The sequence below is a fragment of the Somniosus microcephalus genome, chromosome 8 (genome assembly GCF_052327205.1).
Source record: "Somniosus microcephalus isolate GS21.2 chromosome 8, FLI_Smic_1.0, whole genome shotgun sequence".
In the NCBI taxonomy this organism is placed as follows: Eukaryota; Metazoa; Chordata; class Chondrichthyes; order Squaliformes; family Somniosidae; genus Somniosus; species Somniosus microcephalus.
Window position 1 is genome coordinate 61,054,806 of NC_140994.1, and position 27,077 is coordinate 61,081,882.

Consider the following 27,077-nt stretch of genomic DNA (forward strand, 5'->3'; position numbering starts at 1 on the left):
ATAAAAGTGCTACATGCTGTTGCAACATAAATGCTATGGAGGGTCATTTATGTTTTTGTCATACTGAGTGAACAGATAATCTTTGAATTAATTATTCAATGTATTTTAGATAAAAGTTACTTTCCTAAAAATTATGGGTTCTTGCAAACAAACCAACAGAATATTGCATTGAACACAAGCTTAATTTCGTCTTTATGTATTAAGTTTTGTTTGAGAGGAAGATGGTCTTTTTCCTCTCGCTGTTAAACATTTCAACAAATTTGACCTCTAATGTCAGATTGCAAATCTATTAAATTATAAATGCATAGGAGATTTTAGTAACATTTTTCCTCATAAAATTCATGCACATTAACAATTTAGTAAACTATTGGTAACATCCTCGAATAAAAAAAATTAGTTTTCCTTTAGTACACTCGAGAAGGTAACTAACTAACCTGTCTGGTTATATTGCCATGGAGAAGAGCTTCAATGTGCAGCCGTGACAACAGTTGAGGTATAAAGGCCTTGAGGCGAAGGAGAGTGACATCTGGAACAGATTTTTAGACAGCTAAATCAATCACACTTTTAAAAAATATATATACTGCATTGCTGGAGAGAACCAATATAGCATGCCATAATGCATTATATACTCTATAAAGAAAATGAGAATGTGTAACTATCATGAACCAAAAGCCAATTTTTGCCCAGTGCAGTACATAAATGTACTTGTCATTCGTCCTACATTCACTATGCTTTGGATTCATACGACGTCTTACCTAGATTCAAAGGCCATTGTCAGACAGACACAGCACAGAACAGCAAGCCTGAGCAGTGAAGGTGAAAAGCATTTTATGAATTCTCACAGAAATTTAAAAAAAAATCATGAAATAATGTTCCCGTAAAGCTGCATGGTCATGTGGCCGTGCAACGGTCTGGAGGTCCCGCTCACTGGCGTTTACATGGGAGAAAATTTGAATGGGCTGTGCAGCCAGTTAAAGGGGCCACGCTCCAAAAATGATTTTTTTTTTTTTTTTTTAAAAACGGGGAACATTGGATGGAGCATCAGAATTTACTCGTGCAAATAAAAAATAGAACTAGAGTAAAGGGAAAAAGTGGTTTTAGTTGTCCTTCAATCAGTGACTATGGTTATTTAAATTACTGAGCATACAAGTATGGCTTTACTCTTTACACATTGTGAGCAAATCCCTTTTTATCAGTGTTACACAGACACCTATATCACAAATTAAAATACACTCAAGATTGAACATCTGAAACAGTAATAGAAAGAGAGAGAGAGTGAAAAGTTTGCATTTAATTTCTACAAGCAACAAATACCATTACTATACATGATTAAAAATCACTCAATGTATGTGTAAACAAGACAGACACAGTAACACCATTCCAGTGAAAAGAAACACTACACACAATTTTTGAATTTAATGAAATAAGTGTGCAAAGTTTTGGTCAAACAAAATCTATGAACTGAGCAAATAAAAATTTTACCCATTTGTTATTTATCTTTTGGTTCTACTTGCAATATTTCATAATCGACTGCAATAAAAACGCAACAGGATAGAATGGCAAGTAGCGTTACAGTTGTGAGGCATATTCTCAATATATTTTGTACGAAAGTAAGGTCTTAGTCATTCTTTCAAATAAATATTTTGCTGTAATCCCACAAAGTGTGGGGTAGTGGGGCAGAGAGATCATGTAGGGACCATGTAATTTAAAAAAAATTGTAATTCATGGTGAGGTGATCATCCCTTACTACACCATGGACACGGCTTCATTCTGGGCCCAAATGTTTTTATGTGTGTTGTTTCTGTTGAAACCCTGAGCAACAAACTATCTATAGTAAAGTTGAAATAGCATCAAACGCTGCCAGCTTTGAAAGTGTCTAGAGGGTCACACCTGACACGAATGAAAGTGGTTGTCGGAAGTCAATCATTGCAGGCCCAGGACATCGCTGCAGGAGATCCTTGCAGTACCACTCGGTCAACCCATCCTCAGCTGCTTCATCAATAACCTTCCCTCTGTCCTAAGGTCAGAATGCTTGCTGCACTGGAGTCAGAGCAGAGACTCCTAATTTTTTTCCCATTTAAAGGCAGCCTCCACATCAGCATTCATTCCAAACAGGCACTCTGTGGAGCTGGTGCATTACTCAGGCACTTCACCATTTTGGAACAGGCGTATAAGTGAAAATCAGGGGCTTAACGAGTCTAGTGTAAAGCTTGTGCACCAACTCCAAAGTCCCTTTGCGTGCGCTACCTGCATTGGGGCCCATTGAGCACTCAACCTCCAGCCGCTGTTCTTGATTTCCAGGAAGCAGACACATGCCGTGCTCAAGTGCATTGTGCAGCCACCATCATAGTATTGGCCACATTGTGTGGCCTTATTTGCTGCTCATCAGAGAATCCAGGTGCTCTGAGCATTGCCAGGTTACACAAAATGCCACCTTAGCAACAGGATAATACACCGTAGGATATTTGGTATAAAGTGCTGTCCTCAAGTAGCAGATTGTCACATTTATCCTGAAGAATGCTAGTGTGTTATAAATTTCAACTGGAAAACTCATTTGTTTGTATAGAGGTTTAGACATTCAAGTAATAATCTAATTTTAGTTTGCTTGTGTTTTATAAATATGTGTTGTTATGGTAACAATAACCTGAAGTTCTCACAAGGCAGTCCATATTATGTAGTAACAAGAATTATAGGCAGTGGGTTCAAATGCTGCAAATGAAGGCATCGTAATTTAAATTTTTAAACATTCAAATAAAAAAAGTGTTCAATCTCATTAAGTGTTTCTGCACTGATATGCTTTCACCCCAATTAATTGTGTTCTTGTCTTCTTCAGTAAAATTAGGGTGAAGAGATATGCAACGGTGTTAAACCTGGTTAACTAGCACATACAAGTAAAAAAAAATAGCTCCATGAAAGATTGTTAACATACTTGAATTATCACACTGGTCTGAATTCAACAACCATTGTTTAGTACGGTTTTCAGTGCCTCTCTACCAGCTTGCCACCTGTCCAATAAACAATTGCGGAACTGGGTAATAAAGTTGGTTAGAGACTGGCCTTTCACCTCTGGAATCTGGGTTCAAATCAGCCCAGATTGATGGGATGGAAATTCCCATCATCAGCTGGCTGGAAGGGTAGCTCAGTAGGCAAACAGTCTCTAATTTGGCAATTAGGCATTCATAGGCCACAGGCTGGCTGGTAGGTAATGGAAAAATGCAACTGGTGCAATAGGGAGTGCTTTTCTGAGGTTGGTGCCGAGTATGTTGTTGGGGCAAAGTAGAGCTTTACTCTGCATCTGGCACTGCTATACCTAAACCTGGAGTGCTTGATGCTGATACTGGGTACCTAAAATGGGTGCAGCTACATTCCCCAGGACTAACACCTCTCACCTTAATGAGCACACAAAAAATAAATAAAGTGGCTCTCCATTAATTGTGTTGCATAATAATCTTAACAGGTTTTGAAAGTGAAGTGCATTTAAACAGATATATTTTAGTACACCGTTCTGTTTTCTGGCAATTTTTGTATGGTATTTACAATGCCAAGCTCCTACCTTCCAATGCTTCCTTAAGTTCATCTTTGGTCCATGCCACCTCAGTCATTAACAGTCTGAGATAATACATGGCATGCTGATGAGGCTGCTCCGCTCTAAAATTATTCAGGGATCGCATGTACTAAAATAAAAAAAGGAACAAAAAGAAATAAATTACAGAATGGTCACGATTCCACCAGTATCCCCCTCACCCCCCACCCCGGGGAAGGTTGAGCATCTCCAACATAAGAATTAATAAGTTTTAACTTGGCCCCCATATTTGAACAAAGGTCTTACTTGGCAGTGAAACGCTGCAGTATCAAAATTAAATAGAAAACTAAATTTCAAACAAGCAATACGTTGCATAAATAGGCTGCAGCACATTACAATCAAATGTTACACTTCACACCCTCAACTGGAATATTAAAGCATAGGCTTTTTAACAATCACCCTTAAACAAGTAACAAAATCCTTCCAGCAAGTTAGAATATCAAATTTAATCTGGATTAGTGCTAAAACAAATTCAATTTAATCTACCTACATTGCAATTTAACTCCATCTAATCAGTGCACAAATATTATATCAAACTGCAGAGTCTGATAGTGTATCACAGAATGGGTGGTGTTTGGCAATTCAAAATCAAATAGGATTGAATCAAGCTGAGAAAAGCGATTACATTTAATCAGTTAATAATTTTGAACTTGGTAGATTTTCTCAGAATGTGTTTTCTAAGTAAGTCAAACATTTAAACTGTATTTCAATTCAGAGCAAATCTAAAATCTTAGTGTAAGCTGTTAAAATGTTGGTCCTTCAGGACATTATAAACAACTCTCAATCTCCAAGACATTTTACAGACCATAGAAATGGTGGCAGAAAAGTAAATCTAAATGTACAATTTTCACAGCTCTGTAACTTCAGTAACTAAACAAGTATGCAGATGTTTCTCCTCATTCCCAATTTTAATTCTGTCCTCTTCATTTAAGTATCCCACATTGAGCAATTTCTAGGCCAATGGATAAAACTGTAATTGTGTTCTGTAATATGATGCATCCAACTAGAGTAGAAAATATTGCTCACGTTTCAGATTTCTATTAGACTCCACAGGTTTCCTACCCACCATTTTGCAGGGGGGGGGGGGGGGGGACAGCTTGTAACGTAGAACTACTTGTGTTTATGTAGCAGCTTTAACACAGAAAATATCCTATGCACTTTGAAGAGGTGGCAGAAATATAAAGAGAAAAAAAAGATAAAGTAATAGGTGCCAGGCCATGGAAGGGTGACCAAAAGCTTGGTTGCAAAGAGAGATGGAGGAGGAGGATTGTAAGAGAGAGTTCCAGAGTAGGGCAGAGGCAGATGAAGACTCTGCCATCAATGGTGGCGTGAAGGTAAGGAGAAAATGCACAAAAGGCAAGAGGCAGAGGACCAAAAGTTGTAGATGGTGATGCAAGGCTGAAGAAGGTTACAGACAATATAGTAGGGCAAGATAACAGACTGCCAAAGACCCAGTGTCATTCTGGTGAATCTGTGCTGCACCCACTCCAAGGCTAATGCATCCTTCCTGAGGTGTGGTGCCCAAAACTGAACGCAGTATTCCAGATGGGACCTGACCAAGGCTCTGCACAACTGAAGCAGAATATCCTCCCCTATGTATTCCAACCCCCTTGAGATAAAGGGCAACATTCCATTAACATTTTTGATTACTTTTTGTACATGTCTGCTAGCTTTCGATGATGTGTACCTGGATTCCCAAATATCTTTGCTCCGCTACAGTTCCTAGTTTCTCATCTTTAGAAAATACTCTATTTATCTTTCTTGGGTCCAAAGTGGATGACCACACACTTGCCTACATTGAACTCAATTTGCCATAGTTTTCTCCACTCACTTAATCTGCCTATGTCCCTTTGCAACTTCCTGCTCCCATCTACTTACTGCCTCTCCTAACTCAGTCATCTGCAAGCTTGGATATACATCTCTATTCCTTCACCCAAGTTACTAACAAATATGGGGAAAAGTTGAGGCCCTAGAACCGATCCCTGTGGAACACCACTTGTTACATCACGACAATCAGAATATGTGCCCTTTATTCCCATTCTGTCTCCTACCCCATAACCACTTTCCAACCCTAGTCAAAAGGCTGCCTCCAATTCCGTACACTCTCATTTTTGCTAACAATCTCTTGTGTAGAACCTTATTGAATCCATTATGGAAACCCAGAGAACATCCATAGACACTCCCTTATCTACCTTATTAGTGACCTCCTCAAAAACTTCAATTAGTCAGACATAACTTACCCTTAAACAAAGCTATGCTGGCTCTCTCTGATCATCTCATATTTGTTCAAGTGCTCAGTCACTATCCCTAATGACAGATTCTAGTAGCTTACCCATAGCTGTCTTTAAACTGAACGGCCTGTAGTTACCTAGTTTTTCTCTCCCACCCTTCTTAAGTAATTGAGTTGCATTAGCAAATTTCTAATCTAATGGCACAATTCCCGAATCGAGAGAACTTTGAAAGATTATGATTAACGCTTCTGTAACTTTTTCACCTACTTCTTTTAATACCTTGGGGTGGAGTTCCAAGAGGAATTCAGTTAATTAAATAAATTTGGAATTAAAAAGCTAGTAATGGTGACCATGAAACTACCGGATTGTTGGAAAAACCCATCTGGTTCACTTACTGTCCTTTAGGGAAGGAAGTCTGGCCTATATGTGACTCCAGACCCACAGCAATGTGGTTGGCTCTTAACTGCCCTCTGAAATGGCCTACCATGCCACTCAGTTGTATAAGGCAGCTTGCCGCCACCTTCTCATGGGCAAATGCCAGCCTTGCCAGCGACACCCACATCCCGTGAACAAATAAAAAAGTCATACTTTCTCCATTATTTTTTTTAATACTTGTATTGAATCTAATAAGTTCCTCCCTTTGATTTATTTCTAGTTTCCCTTCTATCATTAGTATTTTATCCTTTTCCTCTACTGTAAAAAGATACAAAATACGCCATTACCCTGTTACTATTACAGTATCACCTGTGTCTGTCTTTAATGAGCCAACATCTCCCATAGCCATTCTCTTACTCTTAATCTATCTATATCTATATAAACGAGTCTGTCTGCTATACACTCAAAAGTTATAGAGCGTACCTACACGCATGTTATATCAAAAGAAAGCTCATCATTAGGGGAGTCTATTAGGCGTATTTACTTTTTGGTCAACAAAAATTGTTCGGACACTATACAAAAAACGTTCAAAAATCCGCTCATTAGCAGTTGGCCAATCCTACCGCTCATTAGCGTTGAGTGACGTGATGGTTGACCAATCCTACAGTTCAGTGACCTGATGGGTGACCAATCCGCCGTCTGTGGGCGGGCCTAATCCTGCAGCCTCCCGAAACTTCGCCGCCATTTTTTTCATCCCCACAGCGACAGCACCAGCCAAACAAACCCCCACATTGCAGCTCCGGGAGCGGAAGGTGAGTTGGAGTCACTCAGGCCAGGCCTCACAACCGCTCGGCCCGAGACACAGAGCGGGCGGGGGAGCGTCAGCGACCGTCCATAAACCGTGCTACCCACGGTGCGGCGGCCGGGCGCACCGGGTAATCAGCTGGGGTCTGTCTTGGCCCTAGAGCCCGGCCGGGCCTCAACCGCTAGGCCCCGCACAATTTTCAAAACCCTTCCCCGGGTGCCAAAAGAGGGGGAGGGAGGGAGATGAGAGGGGGAGAGGTAGAGAGAGGGGACATACATGGGCAGGGGGGGGGGAGGAAAGAGACAGAGAGGGGGCAGGGAGAGAGAGGGGGACGGACAGAGGGGGTCAGGGAGGCAAAGAGTGACAGAGCGCAGGAGCGGCAGCGCCCAGCCGTAAACCGCGCGGTCCAAAAAAGCCCTGGCAACGCCGGGCACCCCCAGCTAGTATATTTATAAAAACTTTTACTATTAACCTTGCAATGGAGGAAGAGAAAGTCTGAGAACCAATATATATATATAGCGGTTGGTTTGTCTGTCCGTTTGTCCGCTATACACTCAAAAGTTAGAGCGTACCTACACGTATGTTATATCAAAAGAAATGTTATGATCAGGGGAGTCTAATAGGCATATTTACTTTTTGGTCATACAAAAATTGTTCGGACACTAGACAAAAAACATTCAAAAATCCGCTCATTGGCGGCTGACCAATCCTACCGCTCATTAGCGTTGAGTGACGTGATGGTGGACCAATCCTACAGTTCAGTGACCTGATGGTTGACCAATCGGTGCGTCACAGGCGGCACCTAATCCTGCAGCCTCCCGAAACTTCGCCGCCATTTTTTCCATCCCCACAGCGACAGCACCAGCCAAACCCCCACATTGCGGTTCCAGGAGCGGGAGGGGAGTTGCAGTCACTCGGGCCGGGCCTCACAACTGCTTGGCCCGAGACAGAGCGGGCGGGGGAGCGTCAGCAGCCAGCCGTAAACCACGCCCCCGGCCGCTCAGCTGGGGTCAGTCTTGGCCCCAGAGCCCGGCCGGGCCTGAAGCGCTAGGCCCTGCACGGCCAGGCTCAATTTTCAAAGCCCTTCCCCAGGTGCCAAAAGAGGGGGGGGGGGGGGGGGGGGGGGCGGAGAGAGAGAGAGGGGGCAGGGAGAGAGAGGGGCACGGAGAGAGAGGGGGAGGGACAGAGAGAAAGAATGACAGAGTGCGGGAGCAGCAGCACCCACCCGTAAACCGCGCGGCCCAAAAAAGCCCTGGCAACGCCGCCCCCCCCCCACCCCCCCAGCTAGTAAATAAATAATTCAGTATCCTGAATACTGATGTGTAACATGTCAGAAGCTGTAAAGTTCTGTATTAACTGAATACCATTGCTGCTTTAAAAGTTGCTGTATAGTTTTAATGACTGAGGTTTCTCACCTTCAATCAGGAAAAAAATCCAAACTACAGGATTTGGAGTGGGAAGAGGTAGCCAACATAATGAGACGGAGATACTGAAGGAAATATCGATATACTGTATACTGATGGAAATATCGATAGAGATACTGCTGCTTTTGTCTATTAGATGGCACAGCACGATGCAAACAGAAATATCTGTACAAAAGCAAAATACTGCAAATGCTGGAAATCTGACATAAAAAACAGAAAATGCTCAGCAGGTCATATAGCATCTGTGAAGAGAGAAACAAGTTAACGTTTCAGTCGATGATCTTCCATCAGGTCATCAACCTGAAATGTTAACTTTGTTTCTCTCTCCACAGATGCTGTCTGACCTGCTGAGCGTTTCCAGCATTTTCTATTTTTATTTCAGAAATATCCGTAACAAGGACTAATCTGACCCAGGTGGTAGCCAGAAGCACACAAGACAGGAACTGTACTAATAGACCAACAGGAGAATTCCAAAGATCCTAGTTCAGCAAGAGATGACCAGCTCTGCATTGAACTTTTGCATATTCTAACCATAGTTCAGGAACAGAGGAGCAGAACAGATCCAATGTGAGTGGATATTTTTGTTTTTAAAAGCTGTGTTTATATCCAATTATTTTGGAGTAAAGCTTTTTTCTACAGTTTATATTGTCAAAGATGGAAGTCTCAGAACCCAGTGCTTTTTCATTCCTCGACTAATGAACTAGATTGTCTCAATTTTTTTTGTGCTTTCAAAAATATCCCCAAGAATTATAATCCACATTTCTTATGAAATAACTATTATAGACAATGATGGTGATCTGCCAATTGACCATCCTACTGATTCAGTTTCTGTGTACATGTTTCTTTTATGCGGAATTGCGAGCTGGGATGAAATCAAATTTCATTGCAGATCCTCCATTACTCTTTCAAAATGACCCTATGAGAACGTAAAGTACCTAGAAATTCCGATTAGCATCGCTGGTCAAGCAAATCTTTCAAGTAAATGTTCCCCTTTGGCTGTTTAAGGTCATTTGAAATATAGACAGAGATAGAACTCCTTATGTTTTCCTTTTTGACCTAAAGTGGATACCAAAGTAAACTTAATTTCCTGCTAATATTAAAAATGGAGTGTTTCGATTTGTCATGATAATGCCAAAACATTTCATCAAATGTACTACTTACGGCTTCCTTGATTATTTCAAATCGTTTCTCATCAATGTCAAAGGTGGCCATCTTCTCGATTATCTTCTTGAGAATTATGTGCTGCTTGTCATTATAGCCCTTAACAGACAGCTGTTGGCAAAGTAGAGTACAGAGGTTTTACATGCAAGAAATAACAAGCAGGAGCTAAAGTACGAAACGCACTGAAAAAGTACTACCTTAAATTTACTGCATACTCAGCAGATTTTCCAGTTGCTTTAAAAATAAATTTAAATAGATTTTCACTTTTACAATAATTATAGAAAGCATATTCAAAAATCATTATAGTTTATGGCTTGAAATGCATCTGTTACCATTTTAGGTTTTAAATTTTTTTTGGAACCAACAATTTTCTTTAGATGGCAAAATTATATGGCGCCATAGTTGTGTTTTCTTTGAAAGTCATCCCAAAAACTACAACAATCATCATTGTATATGGTGATATGCAACTCAACATGCTAAACTGTGCTAATCTCTTATATCCCTTTTGCTGATCCTGTTTGAGTCACAAATTCTCCAGCACAGACCCTGCTTACAGACAGCTATCAATGTTACAAGACTCAGCTGAAGATCCAATTTTCTCTTCCCCTACAGTACCGCAACAGAGAATAGCAACTCAGACAAGAAGGGAAGCCTCCATTCAATGCTGCACTATTTTTGTTACAAATTCCCTGTTCTACTAAGGGGAAATCCTAGATGATCGAGGCAAAATTATGCCAGGACTGTTTCTTTAGGCAAATTGCTAATGTTGATCAATTATGTATAATTGGAAAATAAAATCAAATGAAATATAATTCTATTTAGTACAGTACTAAAATAGGTATAAAAGTGATGTTGCACGTAACCAGAATTCTGCAAAATGTCAAACTGAATACCTTAAAGATTAGAAAACATTTCTGAACTTCTAATCCATGAAGTATCTAGGAAAACTAGAAACTTCATATATTTCAAGATAAAAAAAGCAAGACTTAACTAAACCTATACAGTATATGGTGCCAGCCTGAAATACTGTTTGAGTGGGCCATTTGGAAATCATCATTAAGACAGGAACTCATGGGCATTGCAAGTTGCTCACTAATCTTCACCCAAAACCATCTATTTTGAACTTCCTACTGTTATATCCACACAAAGTTCCAGTCACTACACAGCCTACTTTGATTTATGAAGTTCCATTATCCATGTCATAGATTTCACAACTGATAACATTCCAGGATTAAAATCTCTGATGCGCTCCTCTGATAGCTTGAGTTAAAATAACCATCTTGGAGGTATTCGTCCCAGCAAACTCCAAGGCTCAATCCTCAGCTTGTGCCAAGTTAGCAGATTTCAGTGGGGATGCAATAAGGGCACTAAAATTGAACACATCACTCTTGGCTTTGAGGGGGGCAGGGGTGCGGGTAGAAATAGGGATGAAGAGGAAAAATGGCCAGAATTTCAACTACTAATCATTATCTAGCAATCCCTGGTGCAAACAGGCATATCTGAATTATTAGATGAAACCTCAGTTGTGATGTCCTCCACAATAGTCTAGTCTACTGGTACTCCATATAATTCATTCACATCCGAATACTAACCATTTGGATGAGATACTAGAGAACAACCATACCTTAACAGGGATGTCAATATGAGAAAATAAAAGAAAAACCAGAGGAGTAAAGAACCCTACTCATGCGTTTCCAGCATACTGAAACAATTTTTGCTTTCCCCAAGATGAAATACACTGTCACAGCAAGGCATTCCGAACAGTTGCTAGTCTCAGAATAAATGGCACCCTCAATGGTACAAATGTTCAGCAGCTCCAACCCCAACTAAGCTTGCTGGTAGGTGCTTTACTGATTGTAGTGCTGAATTATATCTAGATTTTTTTTAAAGAATTTCTTTAGCTTTTTAGAAATGGTTTGATTACAGTGAAACCGTCTTACATGATCTTTATTTAGCTGACATTTAATTGTAAGTGGGATACTAAAAATTAAAAAAAACTTAAAAACAGAAAGGGAGTAACACTAAAAAAAAATTAAGAGGAAGATGTACCATAAAGTAAAGGGTGTCCGAAATGCTACACAGCATGAAAGTAGCAGCTGAGAATCATGAGATTTTGTTACATAGGATTATATATAAATAGCATTCAGGTCTGTACAGGAAACTTTCATTTAACCAGAGGTTAAATGTCCGGAAAGCTCTATCCACCGGCAAAATTCAGGAGTCGGTTCAGATAAGTTTTTTTTACTTCTCGTTGCTTTTTTTCCTCCAGTCGTGGCTCTGCAAGGTCTAGCTGAAGCTGTTGCTTAGCTACAGAGATGCTTGCAAGCTACGCCGACTGTTTTGAAGTTGTTGCTAAGCAACAGGGTTTGTTGCTTCACATGGAGCTCAGAAGCTCCGTATGTTTTAACATTAGCGCTGGTTTCTCCGGCAGTTTTGATGGAATGGCAACAGCTCGGTCCAGTCAGTGCCGGATACCAGAAAGTTTCCTGTACAATGGCACATCATAAAATAAGGACGGCAGTTAATTTGTCAGAAGTAGAAAAACTCCACTTAGGGGACTCCAGATACTGTCAGACAACAACTCCTTCAAGTTTACTCATAAAATGGAGGCAGACTTCAGTTCGCTGCACTTTCATCGGAGTCAGAAGATTGCAGGTTCATGCAAGGCACTGGAGCACAATCTAGTCTGACACTCCAATGCAGTACTGAGGGAGCGCTGCAATGTCAGTTGCTAGATTGAGTTCTAGGAAATGAAAAGTAGGCAATGTAAAGGTAGGGGAATATCTAGCAAAAGCTGACTAACATTATTTGATCCAATAGAAAAATTGTAAAGAAAAGATAAAAAGGTGGTTGACTGCAAAAGGAAATGTTCAATGAGTAAAAAAAAGGGAACTAATCCAGATCAATTGGAAAAAATTGGCAAATAAGACAATGACCAAAACAATGGGAAACTTTCAAACAGGACACGATTAGGCTACAGACTAGACATTATCCTACAAGTAAAAGGGAGTATTATAAAAGTTGGAGATTCTTGGATGAGCAGAGGAAAAGTTCCATGACAAATCTAGAGCTAATAACAAAGTCAAGCAGAGTATAGAAAGTATAGACGGGACACATTTATATTAGAGGGCGTATGAAGACTGGCAGGGAGCATAAAGGAAAATAGTAAAAGAATTTATAAACACAGTGAAAGATTTTAAAAAACGGGTGAGGCTGATTAGCAACAAAAAAGGAGGAATGGCAGAAAGTACTGGCTAGAGGCCATAATAAGAAATAAAACTTATACTCACTTAGGAAGATATGGATTAATTAAGGACAGCCAACAGAGATTAGTAAAAGCCAAGCAGCATCTGACATTGTTAATTCTTCAAAGAACTTTATTAACAGAGTGTATTGATAAAAGAAGTGCAGTCTATGCTGCATTTTATTAAAGGGTATACAACAGCATGGATAGAAGTCAACTAAAGGACAGAAAGAGTAGTGGTTAATGGATATTTTTGGCACCAGAGAGATGAAAACAGTGGTGTCCATCAGGAGTCAGTGGTCAAACTATTACTCTGCTCAATAAATATTAATACAAAAAGTTGCAACAAGCAGCACTCCCTTTTGTCACACTTACTTCCTATGTCACTATTATGTCACACTTTTTCCTGCCTGCTTAATGTCTGCTCATAACTTTAATTACTAATTGAGCAATGCTGACCGTAGTCCTCCTACCATAGGTGGTGCCATTGTACCTCTAAAACTGCGTCTCCCAGCTATGATCAAAACCAGGTCTTAATGCCACCAAGAGTGTTTTGTAACATTTTAAAAATTAATGGAACTTTAAATTTTTTGGAAAAATGTGGTCTGAACTTATGAAATCAGGGCTCAATGGCCTATTATATAAATACATGCAGACTAAATAAATATAATCTGGTTTTCATACATCAATGACGTCGCTGCCCGTTTCCGGCAGAGGTTCGGATTGCTTACATCAATGTCAATGTCCACCCAAAACTTGGATCAAACAGACCTACACAAGTTAGCAGGACTTTTCTTGTCGTTTTAGACCCACTAGTGCCCCATTTACATCTAAAAATGTGGCAACAGCGAGACAAAAATTGTCCCCATAATTCTGGGGAACAGTCAGAACTTTTCAGGTGTGTGCATTACATTTTAATGGCAAGTGTTTATTTCACAACAAAGGTAATATCTATAAATAATTATCCTTGAACACATGCCCAATTGGAGCCAATGCTAGGTTTGGTTGTTTTTTTTTGTTTTTTTGTTTTAAAAACGGGGTGGGGGTGGAAAGAGAACAGCTTTATTTTAAATACTGTTCAGTGTAACCAAAAACAGAATAAAATATCCCCTCTCCCAATTCATCCCATGCAGAAGATAACAATTCGATTTCCAAGCAATGCTAATCAGAAAATATGCATAAAGACAATCTTGTTAATGTTTGTTAGCAGCTTAGTAATTATAAAAGTCACTTAACAAGTAAACCAAGTTTAGTGCATGGTCAATTTGAATAATACAGTGAACACACAATGCACGGCCATGAGTTGAGGGAGATAAACTATGTACCTCACAGTAATGTAAACTGTACCAGAAGATTGGAGGGTAGCCAATGTAATGTTCAAGAAGGGAGAGAAGTTTAAACTAGGTAATTATAGACCAGTTAGTTTAATGTCACTAGTGGGCACAGATTAAATTGAGCATTTAAAGACATGGGATAATCAAGGACAGCCAGCATGGATTTTCTAAAGTCATATTTGACAATTATTTTTTGAAGTAAGCAATTGGATAGATAAAGGAAATGCATAACACAAAAATGCAGCATGGTTAGAGAGGAAATAGAGGGTTAGGGTTTATGGGTATTGTAAGGATTGAAGTGCTGTACCTCAAGTATCAGTGCTGTGTCCTCTTTTGTTCTCAATATATACTGATGACAAATTTGGGCATAAGGAGCATATCTAAATTTGTTGGCAATAACAGAAGTAGGGAGTGTGGCAAACAACAACGAGGACTGTAAAAGGTGGTAATTTTACATGGATAATTGCAAGGTAAAGTATTTTGGACAGGAAAACAAGAATACGAGTATAAACTTAATGGAAAGCCATTGCAGGGTGTGGAGGAACAGAAACACCTAGTGATACTGTTTGATTTAAAATAATTTAAAGATATTCTATCAGTCAAAGTATCCCAGCTTGCTTTGTTTTAGCATTTTTAGCTCTCCAGCAAACGTATGAGCAAAGACAGATTGGAAACTAGACAGAAAATGATAAACACGCAGAGCAAGAGATGGCCCATACTGAGATAAGGGAGCAGTTGCTGAGGCACCACAGTAAGAGATAGTGCAAGGCAGTCTAAATTAAACAAAGCTTGTAGAACAGAGATGAAGGCCAAAAGATTAGAAGCGGGATAAACACCTAAATGCGTGGCCTCAGCAAACTTGCACCTACGCTGTTGTGCGTAGACGCAGCCCAAGGTAGCTGAATAATAAGAATGGGACATATTTCTCTTAAAGGTTAGAGCATTCGCAGGGTGGTCAGGAGCCACGTAGATGGTTTGGAGGGCTGGAGCTGGTCACTCCAGGCCTGGGAACCAGGCTGTGTTGTTCTCTTGGGGTTCAGAGTGAGTTCAGAGTAAATCGGAAGCCCACAGCCATGCAGGCAGCCTAGGGAGCTGAAAGTGATCACTCCAGGCCTGGGAACCCGGTTGTATTATTTGCATGTCATCTGGTCATTTAATGGACTACCGTCAAACAGTTATAAAACCTAATACGGTTATTAGTCAATGCAAATAAAGCTTGTTTAAAAACTCTGGTTAGAATCTGAGCAGAGTTATTGTCACTGGACTAACAACCCTTAGCTGCAGTTACCATGGGGAAATCCACTAACAGATACAAATACATAATTCCTTAAAAGTGCAGGTACATAAAGTAACAAAAAAAAATGGCACTTTAGGTTTTAAAAATAATGGCACACTACAAGACCAAAGAGAAAATGATAAATTTGCACAAACAGTTAAGCCACTGTTAGTTAGTAGCATTGTGTGCTCTCCATTATAGAAATGTCATCAACACTAGGGATAGTGTACAGTTTAGATTCACTAGAATACCAGTTACTGTATAAGGAAAGACTTACGATACTGGGACTATTTCCACTGGAACAGAAAAGCTAAAAGGAGATTTGAGAGGGTTTTTTTTTAAATTATGAAGAGTTTTGATAGGTTTTTCCATAATAACCCTATCTCCAGAGGTTTGGGAGTCAATGACGAATGATCATTTAAAATTGTCACTGAAAGTAAAGACAGATGTTAGAAGCTATTTCTTTATGGAAAGGGTTATTGGTGCATGGGATGTTTTGCTGCAGGGAGTAATCAAAGCAGAGATTATTGCACCTTTTAAGGAAAGAGCAGATAAGCATTTTAAGCAGACAAAAATACAGGGTTCTGGGAAGAGAGAAGGGCAGCTGTGTCAGTTTTGGATTGCAATAGCAAAAAAGCTGGTGCAAATTCAATGGGCCAAAAAGCCACCTTCTTCTGTGCTATAAACTTCGACCATTCACCGTTCTCTAGTGTAGATACTATTAATACTACAAATACAAATTTTGACATATTAAAAATATATATTTAAAATGTTGCTATGAGGGCTTTGCGATATTGACACCAACATACTGGAATATCTTGAACGACTGAATAGTTGTAGGTGCACTGCAAATCGAAATGCATCTTTCAGGCTTATTAGTTCATTTTAAACATGCAATATAAAACTCATGTAATAATTGCAAGCAGCTTGCGCATCCTTAAACACTTCAATCTCAAGCTGGATCCCCTTCCTGCTCTACTTACTAGAATCGAGTTCATTGCTGGAACTAGTGCATACACCAAGCCTGTGAGGCGAGCTGCATATGTATACTCTTTTAAATCATCCCTCAATAACCTGATATAGAGGTATGTCATGTTGCAATGAAGAGGGTCAGCATAAATGTAGCGACTAACAAAAAGAAAACAAAAAGATAAAATGTGGCAATAAACCCCTTAGAAGCAGGCTGATATTCAACAATGACATTACAATAGGTCAAGCAAAATGGTTGAAGAGTATGTATATGCAGCCTCATGGCTAAACTAATAATCCTACTTGATGGAAGGAGAAAATAAATATTTTATCATATGTGGGTTTGGGGAGCGGAGGGGGGGGGGGGGGGGGGGGGGGAAGAGAACTAAAAAGCACATACAAAAAAACCCTAAACTTTCTGGAGCTTTGCGGTTTCCCTGAATTTAGGTACTTACATACATTCCATAGATCGTATTTTGTAGGTCATAGTTCAAGCCAGCTAGCTCTGCTGCATATGCATACTCGTTGAGAGAATCTTTGAGCAGTTCAAGATACAAATAGGCCATATTACAATGTAATGGATCCACATAAGCAAATGGGCTGGAAAAGAATATGCCAGACATTAAAATCTGCTTCTACAAATTTAATTAAACACAAGTCAATAAAATTTACTGTCACCTGCCAATATAGCTATGCGAATGATGACTAAAGCATTTGTTTTTTTCCCCCCAAATAGTCAAATCTCAGTAAAAACATTGTACAAAGCTTTAATCATATTTCATATATATATTACCTGAAAACATTTAACATAAAAAATTCCTCATGCTCACTACACAAGTGATGGAAACAGCAGAACGTATCTGAAGAACACACTGATCATTGCAATTCTGACTTTAATGTCCTTGGATTTCAAACAATAGACTTCTACTTGGAGACAAATGGGTTATGGAATGCCAGTGTTGTGTCGAGGCTTATTTAGAGCATCAGTGTCAATACGCTTTACAGAAAAAAATCACTAAAAGCCTTGGCTTAAAAGGTTGTGTGATATGCTGTACAGTTTCACCATAATGTTACAGTCTCTGACATAATTTCTTTGCAGGTAAAAGGCTGGATGTGCTATCTTCTCTCCCTCCCTCCTCCCTTCCCAGCCATGAAAATCCATTTAAAATAGCTGGAGCTCAAGTGTCAGCTCCCAGCTGGACTTCAACACAGGACCACACGAGTGCAAAGGAAACACCTAAGCAGTTGTACTGCTCAGGGAGGTATGTTTTACATGAATTTATAAAAAAATAAGCAATGCTTGCTTCAGTTTCTTTACTCATATGGTTACAAATATCAAGTAATTAGGCTTTTTCAGCTAAATTTCTACATGCATTAGCTATGAACCATACTGCTAAAATAAGCTTATAATTTGTTTCAGGGCTTAATAAAACCAATGTTGGTTTTCTGATACATCATGAAGTGTGCACCTATGAGAAGAAAATCACCCTATGGGACCAGCAAACCAGAGGACAGGTGTAATTGTTTTCAGCCCATGCTCGCCAATTCCTATCTCCCCTAAACAGAGAAAGCAGTGCAATAAGTCAAGCAGGTGGACAGAAATAAAACAGAACAGTACACAGCAATTAACTAAGCAACCTTATTGTGAGAAGGCTAAGAGTTTGTGTAGAAAAAAAGTCTACACTCCTCCCTGTGAAATGCATAGCTCAATTCAGATACCTTTTGCAGTCCCGCATTCAGACTGTTCAAACCCTTATACATTGTGTTGAATCCGTGATTCTTAAAGTATGATGTTTCCCAATAACTAGACGGAGGCTGTAACTTAACAATCAACAGGTGTTTACTGGAGGAGGGTAGTCTAAAGACTAACAGTACAGAGGCATGCTCAAGGCTTATATACAGGTGTGGTCACTGCCGGTACTACAGTATACAGGAGCTGTAAAAGTAGTTCTCTCTTAAAGGTACATACACTACACATTGGACCCAAAACAGTACACAGAACTGGCCAATGGCAACTGCTAATGTACTTTACCACGTGCACGCTGACTACATCCAGCTCTACCTCACCACCACCTCTCTCCACCCTTCCGCTGTCTGTGTTGTCAAGACTGCTTGTCCAACATCCAGTCGTGGATGAGCTCCAATTTCCTCCAATTAAACATTGGGAAGACTGAAGCCATTATCTTCGGCCCCCCGCCACACTCTACCTTCGCCACCGATTCCAACCCCCACCCAAACGCTGTCTCAGTTTGAACTGTTCACATCCTCGCCAGCCTATTTGATCCTCAGCCAAGCTTTCCAGCCCATATCCTCTTCATCAATGACCTATGTCCACCTCTAACATTGCCCGTCTCCACCCCGCCTCGCCCAATCTGCTGCTGAACTCCTCACCCACCTTTGTTACTCAAGACTCAACTATTCCAATGCTCTCCTTGATGGCCTCCATCATCCATGCTACATAAACTTCAGCTCATCCAAAACCCTGCTGCCCGTAATCTTAACCCACACTAGGGCTCGTTCACCCATCAGCCCTGTGCTCGCTAACCTACCTGGTTCACTAAAGCCACAAATTTAAAATTCTTGTCTTCATTTTCAAATCCACCCATAGCCTCGCCCCTCCCTATCTGACCTCTTCCAGCCTTACAAATGTCCAAATGCTTACCAATGGTGTTGGTGTGGGACCTGAATCTGTTTCTACAAACTAATGCGCCCATCATTTTGAATTACGACACATCTGTGACTTAAAGTTTCATGTGTTTTGAGCAGTTCCTCTTTTGCCAGCACCTCATTTCATTCTTTGCAGCCGAGCACCATTTTCATTGTTGGCGGAGGATGTAAATTTATAAAAACTCAAATAGGGTCTCCATTATTTGAATGGAAAGGATATTCCACATAACACCACACACTACTTCAGCACTGCACTGGAGTATCTACCTAAATTTATGTACTTGAACCCACAATGTTCTGACTCGAGAGACTAGTGTGCTACCAAGTGAGCCAAGCTGACACTTAGTGGTAAATACCTAGAAGTGATAAATCTTATTAACTGGACGATAATAATTTTCAACCATTGATAGGAAGTATATGATTTCACCACAGCTTCCTTACTGATATTTTATTATTAGATACACAACATTATTGTTTCTACTGTTGGAATTCATAGCCATTTGAAGGACATACCTGAAAAACTCAAAGTTTAAGCATGCTTTCGGCAGAAAGAATTTGTCGTCTTGTTTGAACCACACTTTGCTCATGGCAGTGTCCTGCAAGAATAAGATTCCCAATCAGAAACAAATTCAAACATTGTATGGCAACTTCATTCTTTAAAAATTAAGCATCCTAACTTCTGGTTTATAGGACTAAACTGCCAAAATATCTAGATAAGAATACCTGTACTATGAAAGCTAGAATGCCAAAAGAACAGAAGTTACTCCTACCACTTACTGCTAGGAACATGGAAGCATCACCTTTAGAATGAAACTGGTCACTGTTCAATAATGTTGACAGGTGCCATACAAATATCCTGTGGTTTTGCTCAAAGAAATGCTAAACATTTTCCAAGCATCAACTGGGCCACAGTTAGAATATTTTGCCCCGTTATAGGCATCTTTACTTCCGGAGGGATAACAACAACATGGAAAGAATGCAGAAGAGATTCACTAACTTATCAGGAATGAGAGGCTTTAGATTCGAGGAGAAACTGAAAAAAATCAGGGCTCTTTTCATTAGAACAAAGGTTAAAAGGAGATCTGATTGAGGTGTTCAAAATTTTGAGGGGGTTTGATAAGGTAAATAGGGAAAAACTACTTCCACTGGTCAGTGAATCTGTAACTAAAGGGCAGAAATTTAACATTAAAAAATGACAGGAAAACTTCAAAGACATTTTTATTACACAGAGGGTTGTTACTACATGGTACAGCTCATCAGAAACAGTGCAAGAATTAAATGCATGCAAAATTTAAGACAGCTTTACCTTTTGGAATTTTTACTAGTGCTTCATGATCTCCGAGATTTAAGCAAATTATATGGAGTTCAGAATAAACTATTTATTGTATAGTTTGAGGGGCCAAATGATCATCTCCTTTCGTGTTTTGTTAAGGGGAGTTGTTCAGGAGATTACTTTCTATACATAACAGTTTACGGATATGTTCGGATTATATCGCAGGAATGATATAAAATGATAGTTATAATGTGTGTGTGTGTTTATTACCATTTCTTTAGTATGTTGTTATCTTATATCCTGAATGAGCAAGTCACGTAACACTGGTGGGTTCACGTGTGTGTTGCCATGGCACCACAGAGGTTGGGGTGCTAGGTTTCAAGTGTAATGCTAAGGGAGTTATTTGAATGTCAAGTACTTTTAATGCATCCTGATGTAGCAGTTTGCATTATTTAGGCAGCAAGGAGGAAATAAGACGTATCTAACAAACATGGTCGTACAACTGTTCTGGCTGCAGGCCCATTAATAATAAATGGTGCATTCATTCCTGACAGCATTAGTTAAATAAAAAAGCTGCCATGTTTTAATTTTTGTTCTAAAAAAATTTAAAATTTAAACATTTGAATTCACAACATGATGGCATCAGATTTAATTATTTTTTTAAATTTACCATAGAGTCTGGCTACTGCACAACAAACTATTAATTTCTCATTGAACAGCTGTCGATCTAATCATAATATCAATACTTCTTCCTTCAGCATGGTGAACAGAAATAAATAGTAACGTTCATCAACTTGTTCAGTAAATATTAGCAGCATGATTTAAAAAAAAAAAAACTGAATACATTTATATAAATTTAAAAAGCATTATCGCATGGATGCCATATTTTTAAACTAACATTCTACTGCACATTTCTAGGGCTAATCATTTACCTTAATAAGAGATGGAAATGGTGGAGCATCATTTTCCAAAGGTAAAATCTCAAAATTTGTAGGAATGAACTCATTCTTAACTGGCAGTTTGAACTTCCCATTTAGGTCTGCATTCTGCCACTTCTGTAAGAATAAAGAGAAGCTTCTTTACTGCAAGCAGCATGGATACCATTATTGTGTAGTGAAGGATCCTTTCATCTTTAAAATATGATTTAAGACCAGGTAAGAATTTTATACTGAATTTAGACACAAACAGATTTTGCAATCGGATGCTGTGGACCCTCACAGCATTTCTAAATCCACAGCACAGCTGTCCACCAGATTGAGAAAATTACTGGGCTGGTGATCTGTAAAACATACTTTTGGTGGCCAAAGTGTAGGAGCAGCCAAGCCCTTGTAAACAGAGATGATATTTAATCTAATATCGACCTCCTGACAAAAATAAAATCAGATCCAGGGTAGACCCAGATGGTCCTAGGAAGCCAGAAAACCAAAGCAAAAAGTAAAACAGCAAAAGCGCCCCTGGAATTGGAGATCTTGTATTTCTAGATCAGGCTGCTTAAAACCAGAGATTGGGAGGACACCTGTATGGCCCTCACCACCCCAACTATCTTCACCTCCTAGTCTCAAACATTCAGCAGAGAGGAGTCTGTTGTGTAACAGCAGGAAGCCAGACATGGAGATTTAAAAAGTCAGTGCAGTAGACTATCTCTCTTCATCTTCCTTCATCTGAAATTTTAAGTCTACCCAGACCACGATAAGGAGGGAGGGGGAAAACAAATTTGCAGGCAAGACTCTGGGCTTTGTTAAATGCACATCCTGAAGCCATTGCCCAAATGTCCTGCCCTGAGGTTTGGATTGAAGTATGACGTGTTCTGTACGGTATTGTTTCAGGCCTAAATTGTTTGATTGTGTTTTGGTCCCAGGAGCAGAAAGACAGATCTCATTCCAACCAGCTTGCTTCTACATGTGCTCTTGTTGCAGAATGATCTAGGAATCTTGCTCATTTCAGAATAATTGTGTCTCACACTAGATTTCACATCTAATGCTTGTACTGCCAATACTGCAGGTTTTGTTAATACAGCTATCACCATTTAGAAATTCTTGAGGACATATCATAATTTCCCCAGTATTTTTCTGGTTTGCATGGTGTGTGTAAGTTTTGTTTTTGAAGAATTTTTTTTCGTTTTAGTGAGACTCCAGAGAATTAGCAATTCCCAGCAGATATGAAGAGAGGACCCTGGAGAATATATGGGTATAGGTGAGAATGTACCCGACAGAAACCCCAGTATCAGATTAGGCAGAGGATAAAGAATTATAGGACCATTCTATTGTAACACCATTCCTCATTCAGTCATTAAACCACTCATGCTAGAACTCAGTAGTTCTTCGACAGCACCTCCCAAACCCGTGACCTCTACCACCTAGAAGGACAAGGGCAGCAGGCGCATGGGAACACCACCACCTGCAAGTTCCCCTCCAAGTCACACACCATCCTAACTTGGAAATATATCACCGTTCCTTCATCGTCACTGGGTCAAAATCCTGGAACTCCCTCCCTAACAGCACTGTGGGACTACCTTCACCACACGGACTGCAGCGATTCAAGAGGGCGGCTCACCACCATCTTCTCAAGGACAATTAGGGATGGGCAATCAATGCTGGCCTTGCCAGCGACGTCCACATCCCGTGAATGAATAAAAAAAGACACTGCATAGTTTTAAAGCAATTCAAAGGGGACACATCATGAGATAGTGAAATTAGGGTGGTATAAATTATGTGCTTTGCTGTAGTTCTTGATAAAACAGGGCTATCGTCTTAGAACCCAATAAAGTAATTGTGTTGCCTCCAAATTAGATTTTCTTTTAAATTTAGAAGTAACTCAGCTCTGCACCCATCAGGTTGGCGTATTACATGGATACATCTCAAATCATTCTGAAATTTGTTTCCATACTTCTCTCAGCATGTTCAAATTGTATGAGCATAGAAAAAATAAAAAGGGAAAAGACTGATCATAACTCTGGACTACAGAGACTTGAATGGTTTTGTCAAATTTAACATAACCTTGAACTGACCTCTTGTCTATTCCTACTGCCAGAAACAATACATTTCTGTTTGATTACACTCCTGAGAAGCAGTGGGACATTTTGCTTCATTAAAGGCACTCTATAAATGCAAGTTGTTGTTGTAGAGGTAAATTCCATTAGGAAAAAAAGTTAAACAGCTCCACCCCATTACAAAAAACTGCAGCTTTACATAAAATCAATGGATTTAATATGTCACATCCAAATCTCATTAAGTAGATCTTTAGACTAAAATAGCTGGCTTTTATTCTGAGTACTCTATGTATATTTTGTAAGTTGCCTAGATGTATAGCAACATCGATTAGGATAGGCAAGTGCTGCATTAAACAGAAAATAAAGTCAGCACTTAAGATTTTGATTAGTGCAACCTACAAGGGCACAAAAGTAAGTCCATTTTTTGTGTTTCACAGGCTAATATGCAAAGAGAACTTATTGTCACAACTAAGAATACTAAATTCAACATACTATAGTTTTCCACCTTTGTAACCTTATTTCTTGTACAACAGTGTGTGAAAATTATCTGGTGTAAAATATGCAACACAAATCAGTACATTTTAAACAGCATTACTGTCTGTATTGAGAGAAGCTAAAGATATCAAACTTCAACTGAAACAATCCTCATTATCTCTATTTTAGCAGGAGTGTGTTGCCCACCTGGATGACATCGGCACTAATGGCTTCTTGCTTGTACTGTGTGCCATACCATTTCTCTGTTTTGTCAGTTTGTCCTTCAAATGATTTAGAAACCACTGCCACCCTGCGAGGAGAAAGCACAATTGAAATGAAGGAATTAGTGACTAGCATCATTGATTCAGATGTAATATAGTCTGACATTTGAGGATACTGATTAATGTCTGTGATGTTAAACAACTTATCCATCGAGCAACCTTGGAGCAAATATTAGAGACTGTAATTTGATTAAACCATTTCTATGTGCCTAGTGACTGATTCATGCTTGTATTTCCCCCAGTACAAAAATGGTGGAATATCAGTGGGAGGAAATTTCCATGATATCAAAGAACAGCACTGGAGCGGACTAACAAGTGGCTATTTTTCCTTTTGGAATTTACATTATCTGATTATCATGCTTCAATTTTGGCCTACTGTGCTTCAAATAGAATATGGCTGGGGTGGGAGTAGGAAGAAACGCAAGAAGGTAGGAGAAAATAATTAAAAATATTCACTACATTTTATCTATTGTTCATCATGAATAGAACAGCATGCATTTAAACTGTAAAAAATGTTGTGCTTTGTAATAAAAAGAATGTGATGAGAATAGCCTACCGTCATTTTAAACAAAGTAACACATGGAATAGTTTAAAGGGTGAAAAATTGATTTTCAGAATTAATTTTGGTAGGGTGCAAAGAATCCAGGTGCCTAAAGAGGGTTAGTCAAAAATTGCAGCAACAACAAACAGTAGTCTATTATCCAACTCAATCTAGATCAGTTCACATTTCCTGCAGCTCAATAAGATTGCCCAAAAATGTCTAATTACCTACCTTGCGGATCTTCATACTTTCACTGGAGCCATCCTTCCCAACAACAGTGGCCCGGATTTTGCCCTCAGTGGTATAGGAACAGCGCTCGCCATTCACCTCATTGACAGTTGCCCATAGAGTTTTTGCGGGCTTGTCAACAGAGATTTCTCCTAATCCGGCAACTGATCCAGCGTGGCGCCCTCTACAAGGGATCTGTGGAGTGTGTGAGCAGGACAACCAACAGCGAGGCTCTTCAACCAATCAAATTGAAGAATCCTCACTGAGACACGAAGAGTCCAAACCAGGAAGTATCAAGCAGGAAATATTTTTACATTTGTTCCTGGGATGTGGGAGTCGCTGGCAAGGCCAGCATTTATTGCCCACCCCTAATTGCACTTGAGAAGGTGATGGTGAGCCGCCTTCTTAGATTTAAATGATGTACAGAAAGCTAAATAAAGATTGAGAAATACAGATAGGATTAAGGAAGAGAAAGAGAAATAAAAGAGATGAGCAGAAAAGCAACAAAAAAAAATAGTAATTAAAAAAAATCTCCAACGTTAATTTCTTCTCAGGGAATGAGACTCCACAACTGTAAAATTAACTTTTCAGGGCCAGAGATTGTTCAGCAGTAATTATCCCTTAGTACGTCGTTAAAAACTCACTTACTTCTGAATGCAATAGCCCCAACTTTTTTCAGCCGTTTTTAGTGCAAAAGTAGCGAGCAAGTACAGCAAGTTCACGCTGTTGCAGTCATTTTAATGCAGAGTCTATCGGCGAGGACTGCAACAGCACACCCTGTGGAGGAGCAGGGTATCTCTGACATCAACTTCTGGATTTCTGCATTTAACTGCGCATGTGCGGATGCCAGAAGTTGCTGTCAGATTTACCCTGTAATAATGGCGAGCGCCGATAGCCTCACCATTATTATTACAGCAAAATTCAGGCCAAGGCGGCGAAATTGATTAGGAAAGTGACACTGTCCCAGTCATCAAATCAGAGTTGGAGCTCAAGAGGTAGAGTTGGATGTCACTGCTGTACATGTGGAAGCTGACCCATGCAATTGATTTTGCCGAGGGGTGGCAAACATACAAGGAGTAAAAGGGACCCAATGTTGCAGCATATCAGATATCACCATGCTTTTGAAGAACTGAGTTAGAACACTTAGAAATGGAGAGAGGACAGTGCCACTGAGATGGACCAGGAAGAAAGATGGCGATGGACTAAATGGTAAATTATATCAAAAGTAGCAGAGTTCAAAGACAGATTATGGGCAACAGTTAAAGAATGTCATTGGTGACTAGAATCATAGAAATTTACGACACAGGAGGAGGCCATTTGGCTCATTGTGTCTGTGCTGGCCGAAAAAGAGCTATCCAGCCTAATTCCACTTTCCCAGCTCCTGGTCTGTAGCCTTGTAGGTTATGGCAATTCAAGTGCATATCCAAGTATTTTGGGGGTTTCTGCCTCTACCACCCTTTCAGGCAGCGAGTTCCAGATCCCCACCACCCTCTGGGTGAAAAGATTTCTCAACTCCCCTCTAATTCTTCTACCAATTACTTTAAATCTATGCCCCCTGGTTATTGACCTCTCTGCTAAGGGAAATAGGCCCTTCCTAGCCACTCTATCTAGGCCCCTCAATTTTATACACCTCAATTAAAATCGCCCCTCAGTTTTCTCTGTTCCGAAGAAAACAATCCCAGCCTATCCAGTCTTTCCTCATAGCTTAAAAAAAAACTCCAGTCCTGGTAATATCTTCGTAAATCTCCTCTGTACCCTCTCCAGTGCAATCACATCTTTCCTGTAATGTGGTGACCAGAACTGTACGCAGTACTCTAGCTGTGGCCTAACGAGTGTTTTATACAGTTCTAGCATAACCTCCCTGCTCTTATATTTTATGACTCGGCTAATAAAGGAAAGTATCCCATATGCCTTCTTAACCACCTTATCTACCTGTCCTGCTGCCTTAAGGATCTGTGAACATGCACTTCAAGATCCCTATGTTCCCCAAATGCATAACCTTACACTTCTCCAGATCGAATTCCATTTGCCACTTTTCTGCCCACCTTACCTGTCCATTGATATCTTCCTGCAGTTTACAGCTTTCTTCCTCACTATCAATCACACAGCCAATTTTTGTATCATCTGCAAACTTCTTAATCATACCCCCTACATTGAAGTCTAAAATCATTGATACATACCACAAAAAGGGACCTAGTACTGAGCCCTATGGAACGCCACTG

The 27,077-nt window shown here is 39.7% G+C and overlaps 1 protein-coding gene across 4 annotated transcripts in view; it reads right to left on the reverse strand.

The window, feature by feature from the left end:
* ide (insulin-degrading enzyme) overlaps positions 1-27,077 on the reverse strand; it is a 136,883-nt gene that overhangs the window by 46,018 nt on the left and 63,788 nt on the right. For all 4 annotated transcript variants that reach the window (XM_085994779.1, XM_085994780.1, XM_085994781.1 and 1 more), the window contains 7 exons: positions 24,013-24,115; positions 21,275-21,397; positions 19,583-19,665; positions 16,858-17,002; positions 9,580-9,690; positions 3,554-3,674; positions 435-526 (listed from right to left, as the gene is read on the reverse strand). In XM_085994779.1, the coding sequence (XP_085850905.1) occupies positions 435-526; positions 3,554-3,674; positions 9,580-9,690; positions 16,858-17,002; positions 19,583-19,665; positions 21,275-21,397; positions 24,013-24,115 (778 nt within the window). The remainder of the gene's footprint in view (positions 1-434; positions 527-3,553; positions 3,675-9,579; positions 9,691-16,857; positions 17,003-19,582; positions 19,666-21,274; positions 21,398-24,012; positions 24,116-27,077) is intronic.